Here is a 17,423-nt window from a genome sequence, read left to right on the forward strand (position 1 = left end):
ATCTGTGAGATCACCAATATAAAGCACAAAGATGCAGAAAGTTTGGCACTAAGTGGACTGTGAAAAGGACCCTAGTGTTCTGTATGAAACAAGAAGGCAGAGAGAGCATCAGGCAAGGCAGATTATTCAAGGCTGCTCTGCAAGTGTCCCCAGATGAGCACAAAACCCCTGCAAGTACCAATTTTGGGGTACATAAATACATAAACTTTAGTGAGTAGACAAAACTGCAAATGCAGAATCCAGGAATAACAGGCATCCACTGTCTATCAACGTCTGGTATAGTCGATGAATAGGAATGCAACTCTTTCAAATATCATGTGCAAATACCGTCATCTAACCCATGATGGGCCTATAAATCATGTCCTTAAGGAGGCAAACTCCATGTAAGAAAGTGAATTGTGATCTTAGGTTCTAATGTGAACACTGGTCTATTTGCCAGCCCCATCTCTACCTCCACCTTATCTGGCAACTTCTTATTTAAATCCTGTGGAGAAGTGTGAACTAATCCGTGCTCCAATGCCATTCCCCACAGGTCATGTGACAATGGCCAAGACCTCGCAGCTCCATTTATGCTTTTGGTTATGAACAATGTGCTTCTAGGAGCCTTTCGTGAGAATAGCCTAAAAGCCTACACCACATGTGGTCAGTGTGCGCCACGTATATTTCTCTCCACCTCTGGGTCTTTGGCACACTACTTCTCTTTCCAAATGTTTCTCTATCTCGTCTCTGCATCTGTGAATTGGACACCTTGTTCTGTGCTGAGGCTTTTTCAGAATGAATAAGGCAGTGGGAATGTGAGGGCATGTGGTGGGTGGGTGTACAGATGGAGGGAAGAAAATGATATATCTGTTATCAAAAGTCACTACTGAACAAAAACAGAATTATTAAGTACCCTACAGCAGTATAAATCTATTGGCAACGTTTCTGGTCTTCTGAGTTCTTGAGGAGCTCTGTCAGTCATACAAAGGCAGAAGAGTCTTTAGGTCAAGATTCTTCATCTCTGGGGGGCAGGGTCACAGCAGGAGGAACACACCCCCCCCCACCCCCAACCCTTGGGGAACATTTTAAAACATCTTGATCACTTTCTCTTTGTCTTTACTATCCAATCATTTCCCATAGAAAAAAAGAGAAGGAAATGAATGTATAGTAAATGTCTTGAACTTCTCCCAAACTGAATTCACTGAAGTTTCCTTCTTACTGGGTTTCTTATCTCTGTTCTTATACTTAATCTTCCAGGAACACCGTCCCACGCATCTCTGTGATTGCCCAAATACAACCCTGTACTTAAGACTCCATTTAAACACTATCTCTTTTATGCATTTGTCTTTGATGCTCTCAGGTTAAAGCAAACCCTCATTCTGTGAACTCCCACAGCTCATTATGAGTGCCTCTCCCACAGCATTTGTCAATCTTTAGCTTATAGGCTTATCTGTGTATTTCTGCCATCTCCCATCATTGAATGTCAACTCTCCAAGGCAAGGGGAAAAATGTTTCTTCTTCTTCTTCTTTTTTTTTAAAAGATTTTATTTATTTATTTGACAGAGAGAGATCACAGGTAGGCAGAGAAGCAGGCAGAGAGAGAGGGGGGAAGCAGACTCCCTACTGAGCAGAGAGCCCGACTCGGGGCTGGATCCCAGGACCCTGAGATCATGACCTGAGCGGAAAGCACAGGCTCAACCCACTGATCCACCCAGGCACCCTGGGGAGGGTTGTTTCAAAAACAGGTTGACTTCAGCTCTGCATCCAGGGTTTTCTGTAAACTGTGAAATCCACCTAGTGAAGGACCAGAGGATAGGGCTCTAGGAGCTCTGAGAGTTTCTTTAATGGAAGATTTAAGGCAAAGCAAAGTTTAAAAGATCATCCTAGGAGTGCCTGGGTGGCACAGACAACGGAAGCATCCAACTCTTGGTTTCTGTTCAGGTTGTGATCTCAGGGTCATGAGATCGAGCCCTGTGTGGGGCTCCACATTCAGCAAGGAGCCTCCTTGGGATGCTCTCTCCCTCTGCCCCTGCTCACATGCTCTCTCTCTCTCTAAAATAAACAAATCTTGAAAAAAAAAATTCTAGCACAGAAATGACAATGAAATAAATCCCTTATTTTAGCTTTATTTTTTGTTTTTTCACTATAATTAATAACATAGATGTTGATGGAAGCTGTGTGGTTGTTAACCACAGTCCTTGCCTTCTAAGAGAACAAGACTGCTTAAAACTCAAATTATCTAATTTTTCCAGTAAATTAGGTAACACTGTTGCCTTAATATTTTCTAATATAAATATCTATTGCTGTTGCTTATTTAAAGGACAATATCCAGCTTTTTAAAATGGCTGTATACAGAGTTGATTGTGAGTTCAGCTTTTAGTATGAACTTTATTCTGGGCAAATGGAATGTTAGCAAGCTAGAAATACCTAAAATAGAATTATGTTCTATCAGCAACTAACTTTTCTCCAAGAAAAATATTTATGAAAACATTTTGGACAAAAAGTTGTCAAGGCTAAATGGGCACCCAGAAATCACCCTGATGGAGACAAGTCAGAGTCCTGACATTGGTTTTGTACTGAAGATGTGTACATTGTCTTTAGAGAAACCCTGCAGCTCTGTTCCTAGGGAGGGCTAATTGAAGATTGTGATTCTTTGTTATTCTTAAAAAGAAAAAAAACACTCTTGTGTTCCCATTGAAAAAGAAAGTGAAGAATCCTAAAGACCAGCTGGAAAAGTTCAAAAGGGGTCTTTTCATCAAAACTTTAATGGCTTTAGTGTCAGGGTTTGGGGACAAAGCCTATGGGAGTGTAGTTATCAGCTGTCAGGCACCTGTTCTATGGATTTATGATGCAGTTAGGGACTTCAGCTTGTTTCCAGTGAGTCTTTGAGACTCACTCCTTGTGCATTACAGATGACATTCTGTTTTAGAAACTAAAATTAGTAATAAAATAATTAAAAAGTAAGAAATAAAAATATAATAAAATAATAAATAAAATGGAAGTAAAAATTTGTCAGATTCTTAAGTTAATTTCACCTACAATTTCGGAGTGCCTGGGTGGCTCAATCCTTAAAAGTCGTCGTTGCCTCAGGTCATGATCCCAGAGTCCTGGGATAGAGACCCACCCACAACCAGCTCCCTGCATGGTGGGAGGCCTGCTTCTCCCTCTTCCTCTGCTTCTCGCAGGCTTGTGTTCCCTCTCTCCGTGTGTCTGTCTCTGTCAGAGAAATAAATAAAATCTTAAAAAAAAAAATTTACCTGCAATTTCACATTCAGTAAACTGCAGCTATTGGTATTCAAAGTATTAACATTTATTATTTCCACACACTGAGGTTCTAGAGGAGTTTACGTGGCATGTGATGAATAAATAATGTGTCTTTTCATTCTTTAAATAAAATACAGAGTGCAAGGTCAGTTTTAATAACAAGAATTGCAATAAACTGCAGCTTAGTCCCTCAGATCCCTGTACCACTCCTGCATGAGAAATAGTACCTTAGATTTTACAAATTCTAAAACACAGTGGGATTCATATGTATATTAAATCAGAGGTGATGTAGCATTTAATTTATTCAGCATTAAGCTTTATATACTTAACTTCCTATTCTCTAGCAAAATATGCACCTTAAAAAGCCCACAGTTAGAGTGAATGCTAAGCATCTCAAACAATTACCCTAGAGCATGTCACTGCCTCACAAAGCAAAGTTTCTTGGTACTGTGTCTGAATTTCATTTCAAGAAAAATCTCAAAGCAGCAGACATATGAAATCCTGGCAAACTTGTTCAGCTGTGTGTCACTCGAAACCCTCGATTAACCAGTAACCTGGCACCGTCATCATTCTAGAACTTAAGCACCAACCCAAAAACGTTTTACACATTTCTAAGTAGAGATGAATTAAGTTATTCCCAAGACCATCCAAGCTACTTTGCAATGGAAGGGAAGGGTTAAACAGGACTGGAGTCATCAATAACCCCTGCAGGTGTCATTTAGATAAACACAAATCCCAGTGGTTTACATTCATAGGTAATCATTTAAAGCCTTCACATAGTGCTTAAGAATAGAAGTATGCAGGACGTTTTAGAAAGGGTATTATTAAAAACAATTACCCTTTTTTTTTTTTTTTCAAGAAAAAGACCCAGTACTGAGAGTTATGTTACATTTCTGTAGGACATTTATATTGTCCAAGAAATGAAGCACTACTGAATTTCTTTCAACAGAAATGGTAGAGTGTCTAATTCATTCAGGAAGCATTTTTGTAACAGTTAAGCAAAATGAATTCCCTGCCCTCCTGGATCATGAGTCACAAAAGGGGGAGACAAAGTGAACAGATAAAAAAGTAAACCTACAGAGGGTATGCAGTTATGGAAAGCACTGGAGAATAATGAATCCGAATAAAGGGCCTAGACCGTGTTACCGTTTGCCCTGGGGCTGTTTCCTATAGAATGTCAAGGGAAGCCCTCATTGACTCCAGATTCCTAAAACATGTAATATTTGTAAGTGTGATATTTTCTGGAATATTCAAGGAAAGGATTAGAATCAAATCCTATAATGAGCTAAAAAGTGTCAAAATTTAGAAAAAGGGAAACTGTGTGCTTAGTGATCTCTTCTTGGATGTAAGGAAAAGAGATAGCAATTAGGTATTCAGAACTATCAACCAACATTCATTTGTTGAACACAAGAGTTACTGAAGGGGTAAGGCATTAACTGAAGTATGTGCTTTGTGTAAGGTGAAAACTGTTACGGAAAAAAAAAAAAATGAAACAAGCAAGAGTCACAAAGTAGCCACTCGACTCCTAAAAATCATACTTACTATATAGGTTTCTTCAGCCCTCCTTGTGTCAAAGACATTACTTGGAACTTGGAGACTAGGATGACTTGACCAGTGCCAGTCCTGAGGAACTCAGGCAGTCAGAAGAGGCACACATAGACATGTGGATAAAGAATTAAAATTACTGGGGCGCCTGGGTGGCTCATATGGTTAAGTATTTGCCTTTGGCTTCGGTCATGATTCCAGGGTCCTGAGATGGAGCCTCTGTCAGGCTCCCTGCCCAGCCCCTCCCCCTGCTAATGCGCTCACGCTCACGCTCTTTCTCACTTTTTTCTCTCTCAAATAAATAAATAAATAAATAAACGGTTACTCTAAGTGGAAAGGTAAGAGAAATACACACAGCATACCAAACTTGTTCCAGAAAAGTGAAAGGTATTCGGGGTGCATGAGAGCACATGCAAGAGACTGGACCATGTTCAGAAAACGCTGAGAAGTTGGGTGGGACTGCATGTTCCCCTGTAGCAGGGATGGGCTTTGAGGCTGTAGGTGTTAGGATGGACAACGGATGGCTTGGCCTAGCATGACAAGAAGTCTGGAGAAACATCTGGGACTTGATGGAGCCACGCCTAAATGAGAGAGAAGTGTGGCATAAAAATGTTTTCATGTAATAATTAGTTGAGAAATTAGAAACGTCTTCTGTGTTCCTTCCATTGATTAAATGTTATTCTGGTCTTTCTTATCTATTACTTTCTATAAGAAAAGTGCCAAGGAGTACAACATAAACACAATAATTCAAAAAATATTTTTAGAGGCAGTAGAACCAAGTGTCGTCAGTAGTAAAAGAATGAAAGGCCACTCTCAATCTCTAACAAAAATTAGCCCAATTTGGTACAATTAGTAAATCTGTACAATTAAGCAAGTAGGAGCGGCTATCCACTAATGCGCAAAACTGCAAATGAGTAAGTGAGCAGCTGCAGAATTACCCAGATGAGAGGGCTGGAGTCCGCGCGGGAGGCTTCATGAGGGAGGTGGTAGAGGTAGAGCCCGTGAGGAGTGGGAGATGTGAGCAAAAGAATGACGCGCGGTCATTTTAGGGCAGAGGACAGAGGTGACAGGAGGAGTGGGTGAAGCTGGCACATCCACGGGGCAGCGGGCTCTCAGCTGGATTGGGGAGTCAGCAGAGTCAAGAGCCAACGGGGATGAGACAGGGTAGGTCAAGATGAAACGAAATCACAAAAGATGTCCTGCCTTGATGCACGCAGCTGCTGCAGGGGAACCAGGCAAAGACGAGCCAAGTGCAAGCGGACTTCAGGCAGCTCCAAGGGAGTCTGAGCACGTGGGCTGGATCTGCGCGTGCGCTGGATCTGCGCATGCGCAGTGGGGCAGGGACAAGCGCGCGGACGTTTGCCGGAAGCTGCCGTCTCCATGCCGCCCTGCGCTGCGTGCCGACGTGGGTTGTCGTGTCTGATGCTCGCTCCCGATGCCGGCATTAATTAATATTACCTCTTTTGACGCTCCAGAGGAGAAAACAGAGCTGTAAGGAGCAAACTTGCTGGCACAGCGTTTGGGAAATGAAATAGGACTTGGACTTAAGAGCTGAGGCGACTCCCCGCCATGGGCTCTCCTCATAAAAAGGTCCTGCGGACAAAATGGGGCATGACCTTCCTGCGCTCCAGTCCTTTTATATTTTCTGTCTAGAAAATGAACTGAAAAATGGGGCGGTCCGTAATCCTGTCAATTTAAGGCACCAAGGGATGCCACATTTGTAATGCCGCCTTTTGCAAACTAGTCCATTCACGGCTTCCGTACCCGTTGGTTTCCGCGTCTTGGAGTGCCTTCAGGATTCCGACGAAAATTCCAGCAACATCTATTGTTTGCTGACTGAGTAATTTTATTGATTTGATGTACCACGAAACTCAAACTCAAAATTTTTGCGGGCTTGGGAGTTAATGACAGAAAATACTGCAGCAAAGAATTCCTTTCAAATCAATTTTGTAATTAGTCCTTCCATAGAAGACTTAGAGGATCTAATGGTACCAACCTCTTTTTGTCTCTGTTACCCTGTAGCTGCCTAAAAGGCTTCTAGCTAATTTACAATTCGAACAACAAGAAACAAGAAAACCAATCTCCCTGGCAATCCCTGCTGCCCTGGGTGTTCTCATTCATCCTTGGTCCTTGTCAGTTGATAATTTGGTTTTAAGAATTGCTAGCAAGATGAACCTTCTTTCATGTGCTTGTTCGCTCACTGTATTTCCCCTGGTGCACTTTTTTGTTTGTTTTGTTTTGTTTTTGTTTTTGTTTTTTGTTTTTGCCTTCAGTCCATTAAAGTTCTTGTGTTTTCCTGTCTCATTTCTTTTCCTCTAGGGTAGCTCTATGTGAACTCAGAAGAGAAGAAACTAGAATTAAAATAGTGCCTCTAGCTGTGTTTGTTATTTGGGCTTTTTTCCACCCCTTTCCAGAAAGACTAAAAAGAAATTACCAATGCCTTTGTTTATAAACCTCACTTTACTCCGAAGTAATTGGTGTAGATCAAAGGATGTGGAGGGATGCTGCAGAGTGATCAGCTGATAACCATTTCTCTTTTCATTTTCCTAGCCTCCCAGCTTTCACATTAGAGAGATCACACACAGCTCCCCTCCTCCTGATAGGCAGCCAGCTCCATTTTGGTGGGGGCGTGGGGGCGTGGGGGTGGGAGGAGAGAGCCTTATCTTGAGAGTAGAATGGAATCAATGAAAAGAGCTGTCTGTTTGCTCTAAGGAATGGAGTGGAGTATAGTGGGGAAGGGAGGCGAAGAAGGGATATTTGTTTTTTCTTAAGTGGTTATAATTAAAGCCTTCCACCCAATTGCTCGGTGAACCAGAAAAAGTATTTGTGAAGTAGTGTGTGTGTTTTTAACATCACAAATGAACCTTGCAGCCTTCTTTATGGAAAACTTGCTCTCCGGCGGCACCGTGTGGATAGTGGGTCATCCTGCAACTCGGATACTTGATTGTGTGTTTAAATGAAATTGCTTTTGGTAGGTAGTTGTGTGCTCCTTCCCCATTTTCCACTTTGCCTTCTAAACATCAAGGGATTTTGTGAAAGGTTATGTCAGCTGTTGTATTTTTGTAAAACAATTGCTGAACGGTAAGCTGTATCTCCAGGTATGTATTCTGAAGTTGCTTGTTGAACCAAGTAACTAGTGATTCTTAATGTTGCATCGTTAGAAGTCATCTGTGGAGTTTGTAAGGCCCTTTATTCAAGAAAGCACTAACTAGGGGCTTTAAATTTTTGTTTTCCAGGTGGAAACAAATTAACCAAGCAGCATTTTCGTCTGAATTGGGCATGGATTTCCTTTGAAAAGGAATATTACTTGATCAATGAGGACTCCAAATTTCTAGATGTCGTTCTTAAACGTAGAGGTTACTTGGGAGAGACTTCATTTATAAGTAAGTTTAATTCTCACGTCTGTCTTAAAATTCCCCTTTTCCTAGCAAAAGCTCATAATTTTATAATGATTAAAATATGTTCATTCAGTTTACTGCTCTAGTTTTAAAGTTTAGGGAGATGTTGACATTTAAAGGTTCTTTAACTGCTAAAAAAATATAACAAGAGTTTTGTGTCAAGGCTAAATCATGGAGACAAAGGCTGCAAAAATAGAAAATGTGTAACCAATTAACATACCTTTCCAAACCTTCTACTTACATATGATCTTTCTCTGATGTAAATAACCTTACAAAAATGTCAGTAATCACTTATAAGTCAAAAAATTGTAAATGTCACTAGTACTTAGAAGAGGCTTAGGCAGATCTGTAATTTAACTATAAGGAAAAGTCTGTAGAGGTGTCAGTGTAAAACCTATACAAGGGTCACAATAATAAGTAAATGAAAAACCATTCAGTAACCTATTAGGCATTGAGGTGTCATTTACTATTTGTTTCTTGCATTGGAGCGCTTTGCTAGGTAACTGAAAAGTTTACATAAAAGCACTACATAAAAGATGTACATTGTGATTTTTCCTCAGAACCAACAGTGAGATGTTAAATACTAATCATTTTCTGCTGCTTTACCCTTTTAATAAAACTGAGAGTCAAAAGCAAAGAAGAAAGCCTTTTTACAACCCCAGTTCAAGTTCACCTTCAATTTCATGCAGGCACAAATAGAGAAAAGTAGGTATATTGGTAGTACTAAATAGTAACACCGTTGGCACAAAAAAATTTGGCATATTGATGAAAAATGATAGCACCCCAAGCAATATATTATTTTTGGTACCATATGTTTTATAGACATTTAGGCTGATAGAATTTTCTCGAGGTAAAAGAGCTTTCATTGAGTGAGAGTGTCAATTAAGGTAGGAATCCAAGAAAATGTTCGCAATAAAAAAATAAAAACTGGGCAATCCTGTGTTTGTCTGCAAAACAATCATTTGAAATTTTACTGGTCTGTGAAATTCAAAAGCCTTGAAGAGTAGATCCCTATTCTCTCTCACACACACACACACACACACACACACACACACACACACACACACACACATTATACACCATACTTAACCACAGTCACAATTCCTCCTACGCCCCCACCATGTTCCCTCTAACCTCTGGATGACCTTTGGATTACCCCTTATTTTTAAAGTGCTTTTTCTTTGTTAACTATTGAGGAGAGATTTTCATACCATGCTCTGCTGACCCCTTAAGGTTAAGTTGCTCAAGGCCATCTGGTCCACCTACAGACCTTCTGCAGTCAGGACATCTCTGCTTCCATCTTTATTCACATGTACCTCTTCTCAGCTGTCATTTCCACTCTCTGTGTCAAACCTTCAAAAGCACTGTGAACACTCTTATTGCTCTCTCTGTAGAAGCATGTTTTCGCCATACCCACACACTTGCTCTACAGATCAGGAATCTGATCCTATTTTATTTATTGTCAGTGAGTGATGAGCCTTCACTGTTCTTTGTGCTTGAAAATATGGGGAAAATAATAACAAAAAAACAAAGAACCTTAGCAATTCTTAAGGATGTCTTCATCTGTGTTTGCATTTTGCCTGAATTCCTGGTGGGTGTATTAGTTTACTCACTTACACAAAGTCCCCTGAAAGTCATGGGAAAGTTACTAATGGAAAAATATTTTTGAAACTGTCTTTTAACATTCTTCTCTTCATTTTTTTTTTCGAAGCAGAATCCTAAAACACCAAACGAGAGCTCTTTTTTTTTTTTCTCCTGACGTTATTTTTTCCACCAACTATTATTTCCTCTGTGTTGAGATGAGCACCAGCCATTCTGCAAAGGTTCTTTAGCTCTACTTGGTTAACCTCACATGTTACTTAGTAACCTGGGGAGATAGGAAGTTGGCAAGACTTGTGTGTGGCCCACACCCATCAATCACTGAAGAGGGCAATAGCATTCAAGCTGGGACAGAGAATGGAAGTCAGATTAAAGAGCAGGGTAGCCTCCAAGAAGTTCTACAATGAATGCATTTCATGTTTCTGTTTCCTAAAACCCCCACTTTCACTTACGAACTTTTAGAATTAGATAGTTTGCATGGTATCTAAAGGCACTTGCCTTCAGGAACACAGTAAATCATGAATTACATGAAATGTATGTGTATTTTTTCTCAGAGATGATTATTCATTTTATAACCAAAATAACCCTTTACTAAATTAAATATGTCTGTGAATTTTATAAAGGTATTTGAATTTCAAAGATCTTTTTGCTACCAGTTATCGAGCATTTACTAAATATGAGATACTTCATTAAGCACATTAGGTACCGAGCCTTTATCTTTTACTCCTTAAAACTTACTTTACTCACTAACTCAACCTAATATTTTCTGGAGTGCTTACTGAGTGCCAGACACTGTATTACATAATGGGCTCTGAGCTGGTAATAATAGCTAACATTCATTGAGTACTTATTATATGCCAGCCCTAGTTACCCATACCTTACATAGTCAAACTATAAGAGGAGTGACATGATAGCCCTCATTATGCAAGTAAAGAAACAGAAAGGTTGTCATATGATCAAAGCTACTAAGGTGCAGTGTGGAGATTTGGCCCCAGGGCTGACTTTCTTAACTACCACACCATGGTGCTTCTTAAACCCTCCACAAATCAACAACTTATGAGGAAGAAGCTCATAGCCTGCCTATGATCCCTTGCTGCTATGTGTTGGAGGTAGGGTATGAAATCTGTTCTCTCATTTCCAAAGTACCTTGCTTAACCTCCATGCCATTTTTTCATGCCAGAGGAAAAGATGTGATTGTGGTTTCGCTTAGTAAATCAAAGTAATATATTTTGCTTAATAATTAATTCTCTTTGAAAAAATAAAAGCATAAATATAAGCCCAAATTGTTAGCTTTTTGATTTCTAGAATTCTTTTTGCCCCACCTATTCATGTTATTTATAATATATATGGTTTACCAGCTGAATATTTATACCTCCAAGTAAGAGCATTCTTGAGCATTGTGTGTACTTGAATGTCTCTTCTACCACATTTGATTAAAACGTGGACTAATCTGCGTCCCCCAAGTCTACAGGCCATTTCCTCATTCTATATTAAAATGGGCACCTATGTAAAGGGCCCTGTGGAGGTATGAAGTATTTAGTAGGTGTCTACCTACCCTCAGATTTTAATGCACATAAGATATACCTGGATCTTGCCAAAATGTTGATTCTGATTCAGGGGATTGGGGGAAGGCCTGAAATTCCTGCATTTTTAACAAGCTCTCAGATGTTGCTTGTGCTACTGGTCCATGGATCACACTGTAAGTAACAAGGTAAATCAGCACTACCCTCAGAGTAGATGCTGTGTGTTAATTATAAAAAGGAAATCTTTATTTTTGATCCAAACCAAGTTTAGTATTTCCTCTAAGTCTTATTTTACCCTCTAAAAATATAACCTGTCCTTCTTAGCTTTATCTCATGTTTGAGAAGCATTATCAACAGTTTAAGGCAACAGTCTTTTTTTTTCCCCCACAAAATAAAGGGGTTCCTGGATGGTTCAGTCAGAACAGCATGTGACTCTTGATCTTGGGGTTGTGAGTTTGAGCCCCATATTCAGTATAGAGATTACTTTAAAAAATAACACCTTAAAAAAAGAGGAAAATAAAAGAAATAGCTTGTGCCTTGAAAAAAGAAGAATAATATAAAAATACAAAAGGCACAGACAACAGAAAACACAGTTTTTCAGTCAGTTAAGCATCTGCCTTCACCTCAGATCATGATCCCAGGGTCCTAAAATCAAGCCCCGCCTCCGGTTCCCTGCTCAGCTGGGAGTCTGCTTGTCGCTCTGTCCCTCCCTGTTCCTGCGCTCTCTCTGTCTCCTCTAAATCTTTTTTTTTTTTTTTTAAGGGTTTTGTTTTGGTTTGGCTTTTGGTTTTTGTCAATATGAGAGAGAGAGGTGGAGAGAGAGAGCACAGCAGGGGGAGCAGCAGGCAGAGGGAGAAGCAGACTCCTTACTGAGCAAGGAGCCCAGTGAGAGACTGGATCGGTAGACCTGGGATCATGACCTGACCTGAAGGCAGACGCATAACCAACTGAGCCACCCAGGCGCCCCTAAATAAATAAAATCTTAAAAAAACAAAAACAACAACATTTCTCTTTGCTTGGCGAATCAACAATACTGCCTGTTTATAATTTACATCCAACATTCACTCAGGGATATTTAAAAGCTCCACCCAAAAAATTATATGTGTATTTAGCAGCAACAATGAGATTTGGTTTTACAGAGTATGTTTTTTGGGGTTGGATAACTTGATTATCACTTAGGAAGGATGACTAGTTAGAACTAGTGGACATTCCTTGCATTATATTCATTTCTTTTTGTTTTTAACTGCCTTTCGAATCTCTAGGAAAACAATGTATTGTTGGCAAAACAAAACAAAACAGAAAAGTGGGCAGTAGGTATCAGAGACCAAATAATAGATTCTTTGCTGGCCCTTGCCACTGGGGATAGATGAGTCAGTGAGCAGCATGTGTGCTGGAACCTCAGCAAGAAAGATTCCTTTCATCATTGTGTTGGCAGTGAATCATGATAGACCCAAGAGGTGTTGACAACCTGTCTGTGAGCACTAGGAACCAGAGAGCCAACGGGAAGCCTGCAACATTGAAAAAAATATGTAGTGCTGGGGTTCCTAGTTCTGGGCCCTTTTCCCTCCTTACATTAAATAGATCTTTACCTACTATTGAAAAAAAAAATTGCAGTATTTAAATCTCCATTGTTTTTCTGAGATCTGTAAAGCAAAAATATTTTAATGAAGTATTTATTTTCATCTTCATTTTAAGATGAGACTCACAGTAATGTGCTCAGATGAAGGAATAAATATTCACATTAATCTTGCATAAGCACCACTCTCTAAAAAGAAGAGAATTGAGAAATGTTACAAAGACTTTCTTTTTCAGACTTTAAATTCTACCTGTCATAAGATTTTATTCCCTTTTTAAGTCTGTCTTTCCTACCAACTTCTCTTAAAATGCCAATATTTAAAGAAATATATTTGAAGATTATTCTGTTAACTTGACTCACTAAGAGGTTCTGATTCAGTACTTAAGGATATACTAGTGTAAGTACTACTGCAATTTTATAATTTTTCTATGACATTGGATTTATTGACTATTGGCTATTTATAGGTTATCTATGATTTGAGTATATGGTATAGTAATGGTGAAGATCCTCTTGTAATGTAGTGAAAGACTCAGAGATCCTTCAACCTCCTCAGCTCACTACAGTTGACCTTGAATGAACCATCCGAGTAAGCCAAACATACCGCTCATAATAACCATATATATTTAGCTCTCCGGTTCTGTTCACATGGTTTCATGGAATTCTGAAGTGTTCTACCAGAAAAAACCTGGATGTGGTCATGTTGACAATCACTGAATTAGATTCTTATTAAGCATCCTTGTTCCAGTAAATGTGCAGAGAATATTATAATTCTTTATTATGCTTGGCCATTTACAACTTCAATTATCAAAGAATTCTTGACTCACGAGTTTCTTATTGGTTTATATTTTATATAGAAAGAGATAGATAGATCTTATATAAATGTAAGATATATAGATAGATATAGATCTAAGATATATCTACCTTAGATCTATCTATCTCTATGTATATAAGAAAAGAGAACTTTTCTTGTGTTTTTATCCTGTGACATGCACAATATAACACATGCAAAAAGCAAATGGGGAAAGTTTTTAGACTGAATGAATTTGTAGGAGTAAGAATATTCATAACATGAATATCAATTTACTGGGTCTTGCTGTGTAAGAGGTTCCATCTAACACATGGTTCAAAGAATATACAGGAAACCCATCATGGGGTAAGAATAGAACAGAATCATGAACTGACCAACACCTATAGAACACTTTCCCTGTGGGACCCATACCCCACTGTCCATTTCATGGAATCAAACCTGAATCTAGTAACACACAGGGTAAAGTAACACAAAAAATTAACAACGAGGAAAACTGCAGTAATCCAACTGAAAATGAAACTAAGAAGATGATACCATGTCTTTATGAAGGTATTGGCACAAGAGACGGGACTGCGGAAAAAGACAAAGACTTCAAGGGCAAAGCGCAGAAACAAGTGCAGTTCAACCCAGGCCAGACCAGGGCCACCTGGAGAGTTCGGATCATGAGTGATGGGGAGCATGAGCATTCGGAGACTTTCCAGATCGTTCTGTCAGAGCCGGTGCTGGCTGCTCTGGAATTCCCCTCAGTGATCACGGTGGAGATCGTTGACCCAGGAGATGGTAAGAGCTATCATCACTTGTTTGTGTTGTTGCTGTTGGGTTTTTAATGACAAAATTCCTCATAGGGGAAGTTTTAAATTCAGTGTTTGGACTTTCTGTGAGGAGGATGTTCTGGACTCATAGTTCAGTATTCTCAGATATGCTGATGGGAGAGGGAAGCCAAAAACCGATAAATTAATTAATAAGGAAAGCTGTATTGTTCCAAATAAATGAACTACAAACGTACATATGATTATCAACATGTTCTTTCTCTTATTATAATTCTACCTTTAGAAACAACATTGCTCGTCTCCTTTTTCTTGAATTAATTCATTATTTCTTAAACTCTTTCAAATGTCTTTTAAACTTTCCTTTACACAAATAGTTTAAGAATTACGCCATTTTGTGATTAATTTGCTCCCCATGGTACACTTGATTGTTCTAGTTTACTGCATCTATTTATGACCCAAAATTTTTCATTTGGCCCGTATGCTTCCACATTTGTTACATAAAACCCACCTTACCTATCCCTACTCTTCAGTGACTTGTGTCTTGAAACATTGCTCTTAACTCCTATTAGGTGATGTTTTGTTGTCAGTGCACACCTTTGGCTGATGTTGGTAAAAGTAAGTCTCACTGCTTTTGTGTGTAATTTGACCCATTCCCTCCCCCTGCCATACTTCTACAGTACTGGCTTGTCTCAGTGCAGTCAGGGAAAAAAAAAGAGAGAGAGAGAAAGGTTGAATGGCTTTTTGAAGGCTGGCATTTATACAAAGGTTGGAGAGACTCTTCTAAAGCTGAAATCCTGTCAGAAGCCAGACGTGACTTTCTTTTCAACTGCCAGCCTACTTTATTTTGTCAGTCAGAAAACTCTTAACTTTTCTGTAAAGATACAATCTACATGAAATGGAGACGTGTGGAAACCTCTGGGTTACAAGGCTGAACATAATTAGAACACATAAGAGAACTGGGGCTCTGGGTTTGTTTGTTTAACTAACATCTCTCCTTTAGTTAAAAATGAAGTTCAGTTATGTTTATAATTCTTTTAAAGAACAGTTGGCATTTAATTACATTTAGTTTTATTGGCCCTATCTAGGAATAAATAATTAAATTTTCTTCTACTCCTGAGTTTTGGGTAAGCTCTGGCATAACAAAGCTTTCTTTTGAACAAGCCCATGGCAACTTTAATACATATAAACTGGCCCATCAGTTCGAGTTTGTTTGAAGCTTGCTCTTTCTTTCTTTACTTTCATAATCTCTAGGCCCAATGTAGGGCTTCAACTCATGACCCTGAAATCAAGTCACATGCTCCACCAACTGACCCAGCCAGTTACCCCAAAGCCATTTCTTGATATTTTATTTGCCAATTGGTATAATTGCCATAATTTACCTTAAGAAATAAGACACTTAAACTCATGGGGGCACCTGGGTGGCTCATTTGGTTGCCCATCAGACTCTTTCTTGGTTTCAGCTTCAGTCCTGATCTCAGGGGCTTGTGATCAAGCCTCATGCTTAGCTCTGCACTCTCCCGGGAGTCTGCTTGAAGATTCTCTCCCTCTATGGTTTCACTTATTTGTGGAGCATAACAAATATGGAGGACAAGGGGTGTTAGAGAGGAGAAGGGAGTTGGGGTAAATTGGAAGGGGAGGTGAATCACGAGAGACTATGGACTCTGAAAATCAATCTGAGGGGTTTGAAGTGGCGGGGGTTGGGAGGTTGGGGTACCAGGTGGTGGGTATGATAGAGGGCACGGATTGCATGGAGCACTGGGTGTGGTGAAAAAATAATGAATACTGTTTTTCTGAAAATAAATACATTGAAAGAATTAAAAAAAAAAAAAGATTCTCTCCCTCTGCCTCTCCCCTTAGTCTCTCTCTCTCTCTTTCTCTCTTTTGCAAATAAGTAAATGTATTGTTTTGGTTTTTTTTTTTAATTTCTTTATTTGACAGACAGAGAACACAGATAGGCAGAATAGCAGGCAGAGCAGCAGGCAGAGGGAGAGGGAGAAGCAGGCGTTCTGCTGATCAGGGAGCCCAACTCAGGGCTTGATCCCAGGACCCTGGGATCATGACCTGAGCTGAAGGCTGAAACTTCACCGATTGAGCTTCCCAGGCTCCCCTATAAATAAATCTTAAAAAAAAAAAAAAAAAGACACTTAAACTCATTTGTGCCTTATTTATAAGATCAGTATAACACTCTATACTTTATACCCATATTAGGCCTAAGAAGTAGACTATTAAACACAAAATACAGGGGCTCCTGGGTGGCTCAGTCAGCTAAGCGTCTGCCTTCAGCTCAGGTCATGATCCCAGAGTCCCAGGTTCCAGCCCCACATCAGGCTCCCTGTTCCCTGGTGAGTCTGCTTCTTCCTCTCCCTCTGCTCTTCCCCCTACTTGTGCTCTCTCACTCTGTCAAATAAATAAAATCTTTTAAAAAATAAAAACAAAATACATACACACAACTTTGCCATAATTTCATTTCGTGTAATGGTCATCTAAGTTGTTAGGGAATTTTCTAGATGAAATTCAGCCCTAGTCATTCTTGGCCATGATCATCCCTAGGATAATTGACAAGTGTCTCATAATGCTTGGTATATTCCCTGTCTTGGAGACCATTCGTCTTGAAGTTACAGGATCTGAGTTTGATTCCCAATTCCACTGTTTCTAGTTTTATTACCTTAATCAAATCAAACAGGTTTTATTAAGATTTACTTTCCTAATGCGCAAACTATGAAAAATTAATGATTCTCTTGTTGCATCATTCTTATGAAAAAGCTCTATAAAACATAAAGCACAATATGAATGTTATTTCTAATATCACAAATAACATCATTAGATTTCATTTTAAGAGACTAAAGAATCCTTTTTTTCCCCCCATTAAGGGTCACTTTTCCTACCATTTCAAAATTTTAATTACTTCTTTCTACACTATCTTGTAACTCTTCACATATACCTTGGCTAGCCTTAAGAACC

The 17,423-nt window shown here is 39.3% G+C and overlaps 1 protein-coding gene across 1 annotated transcript in view; it reads left to right on the forward strand.

The window, feature by feature from the left end:
• FREM2 (FRAS1 related extracellular matrix 2) overlaps positions 1-17,423 on the forward strand; it is a 159,809-nt gene that overhangs the window by 64,403 nt on the left and 77,983 nt on the right. Inside the window, exons 3-4 of the mRNA XM_004779525.3 lie at positions 8,025-8,171; positions 14,242-14,472. Coding sequence (XP_004779582.1) covers positions 8,025-8,171; positions 14,242-14,472 — 378 coding nt within the window. The remainder of the gene's footprint in view (positions 1-8,024; positions 8,172-14,241; positions 14,473-17,423) is intronic.

The sequence above is a fragment of the Mustela putorius genome, unplaced genomic scaffold (assembly GCF_011764305.1).
Source record: "Mustela putorius furo isolate JIRA1106 unplaced genomic scaffold, ASM1176430v1.1 tig00003942_pilon_pilon_pilon, whole genome shotgun sequence".
Classification (NCBI taxonomy): domain Eukaryota; kingdom Metazoa; phylum Chordata; class Mammalia; order Carnivora; family Mustelidae; genus Mustela; species Mustela putorius.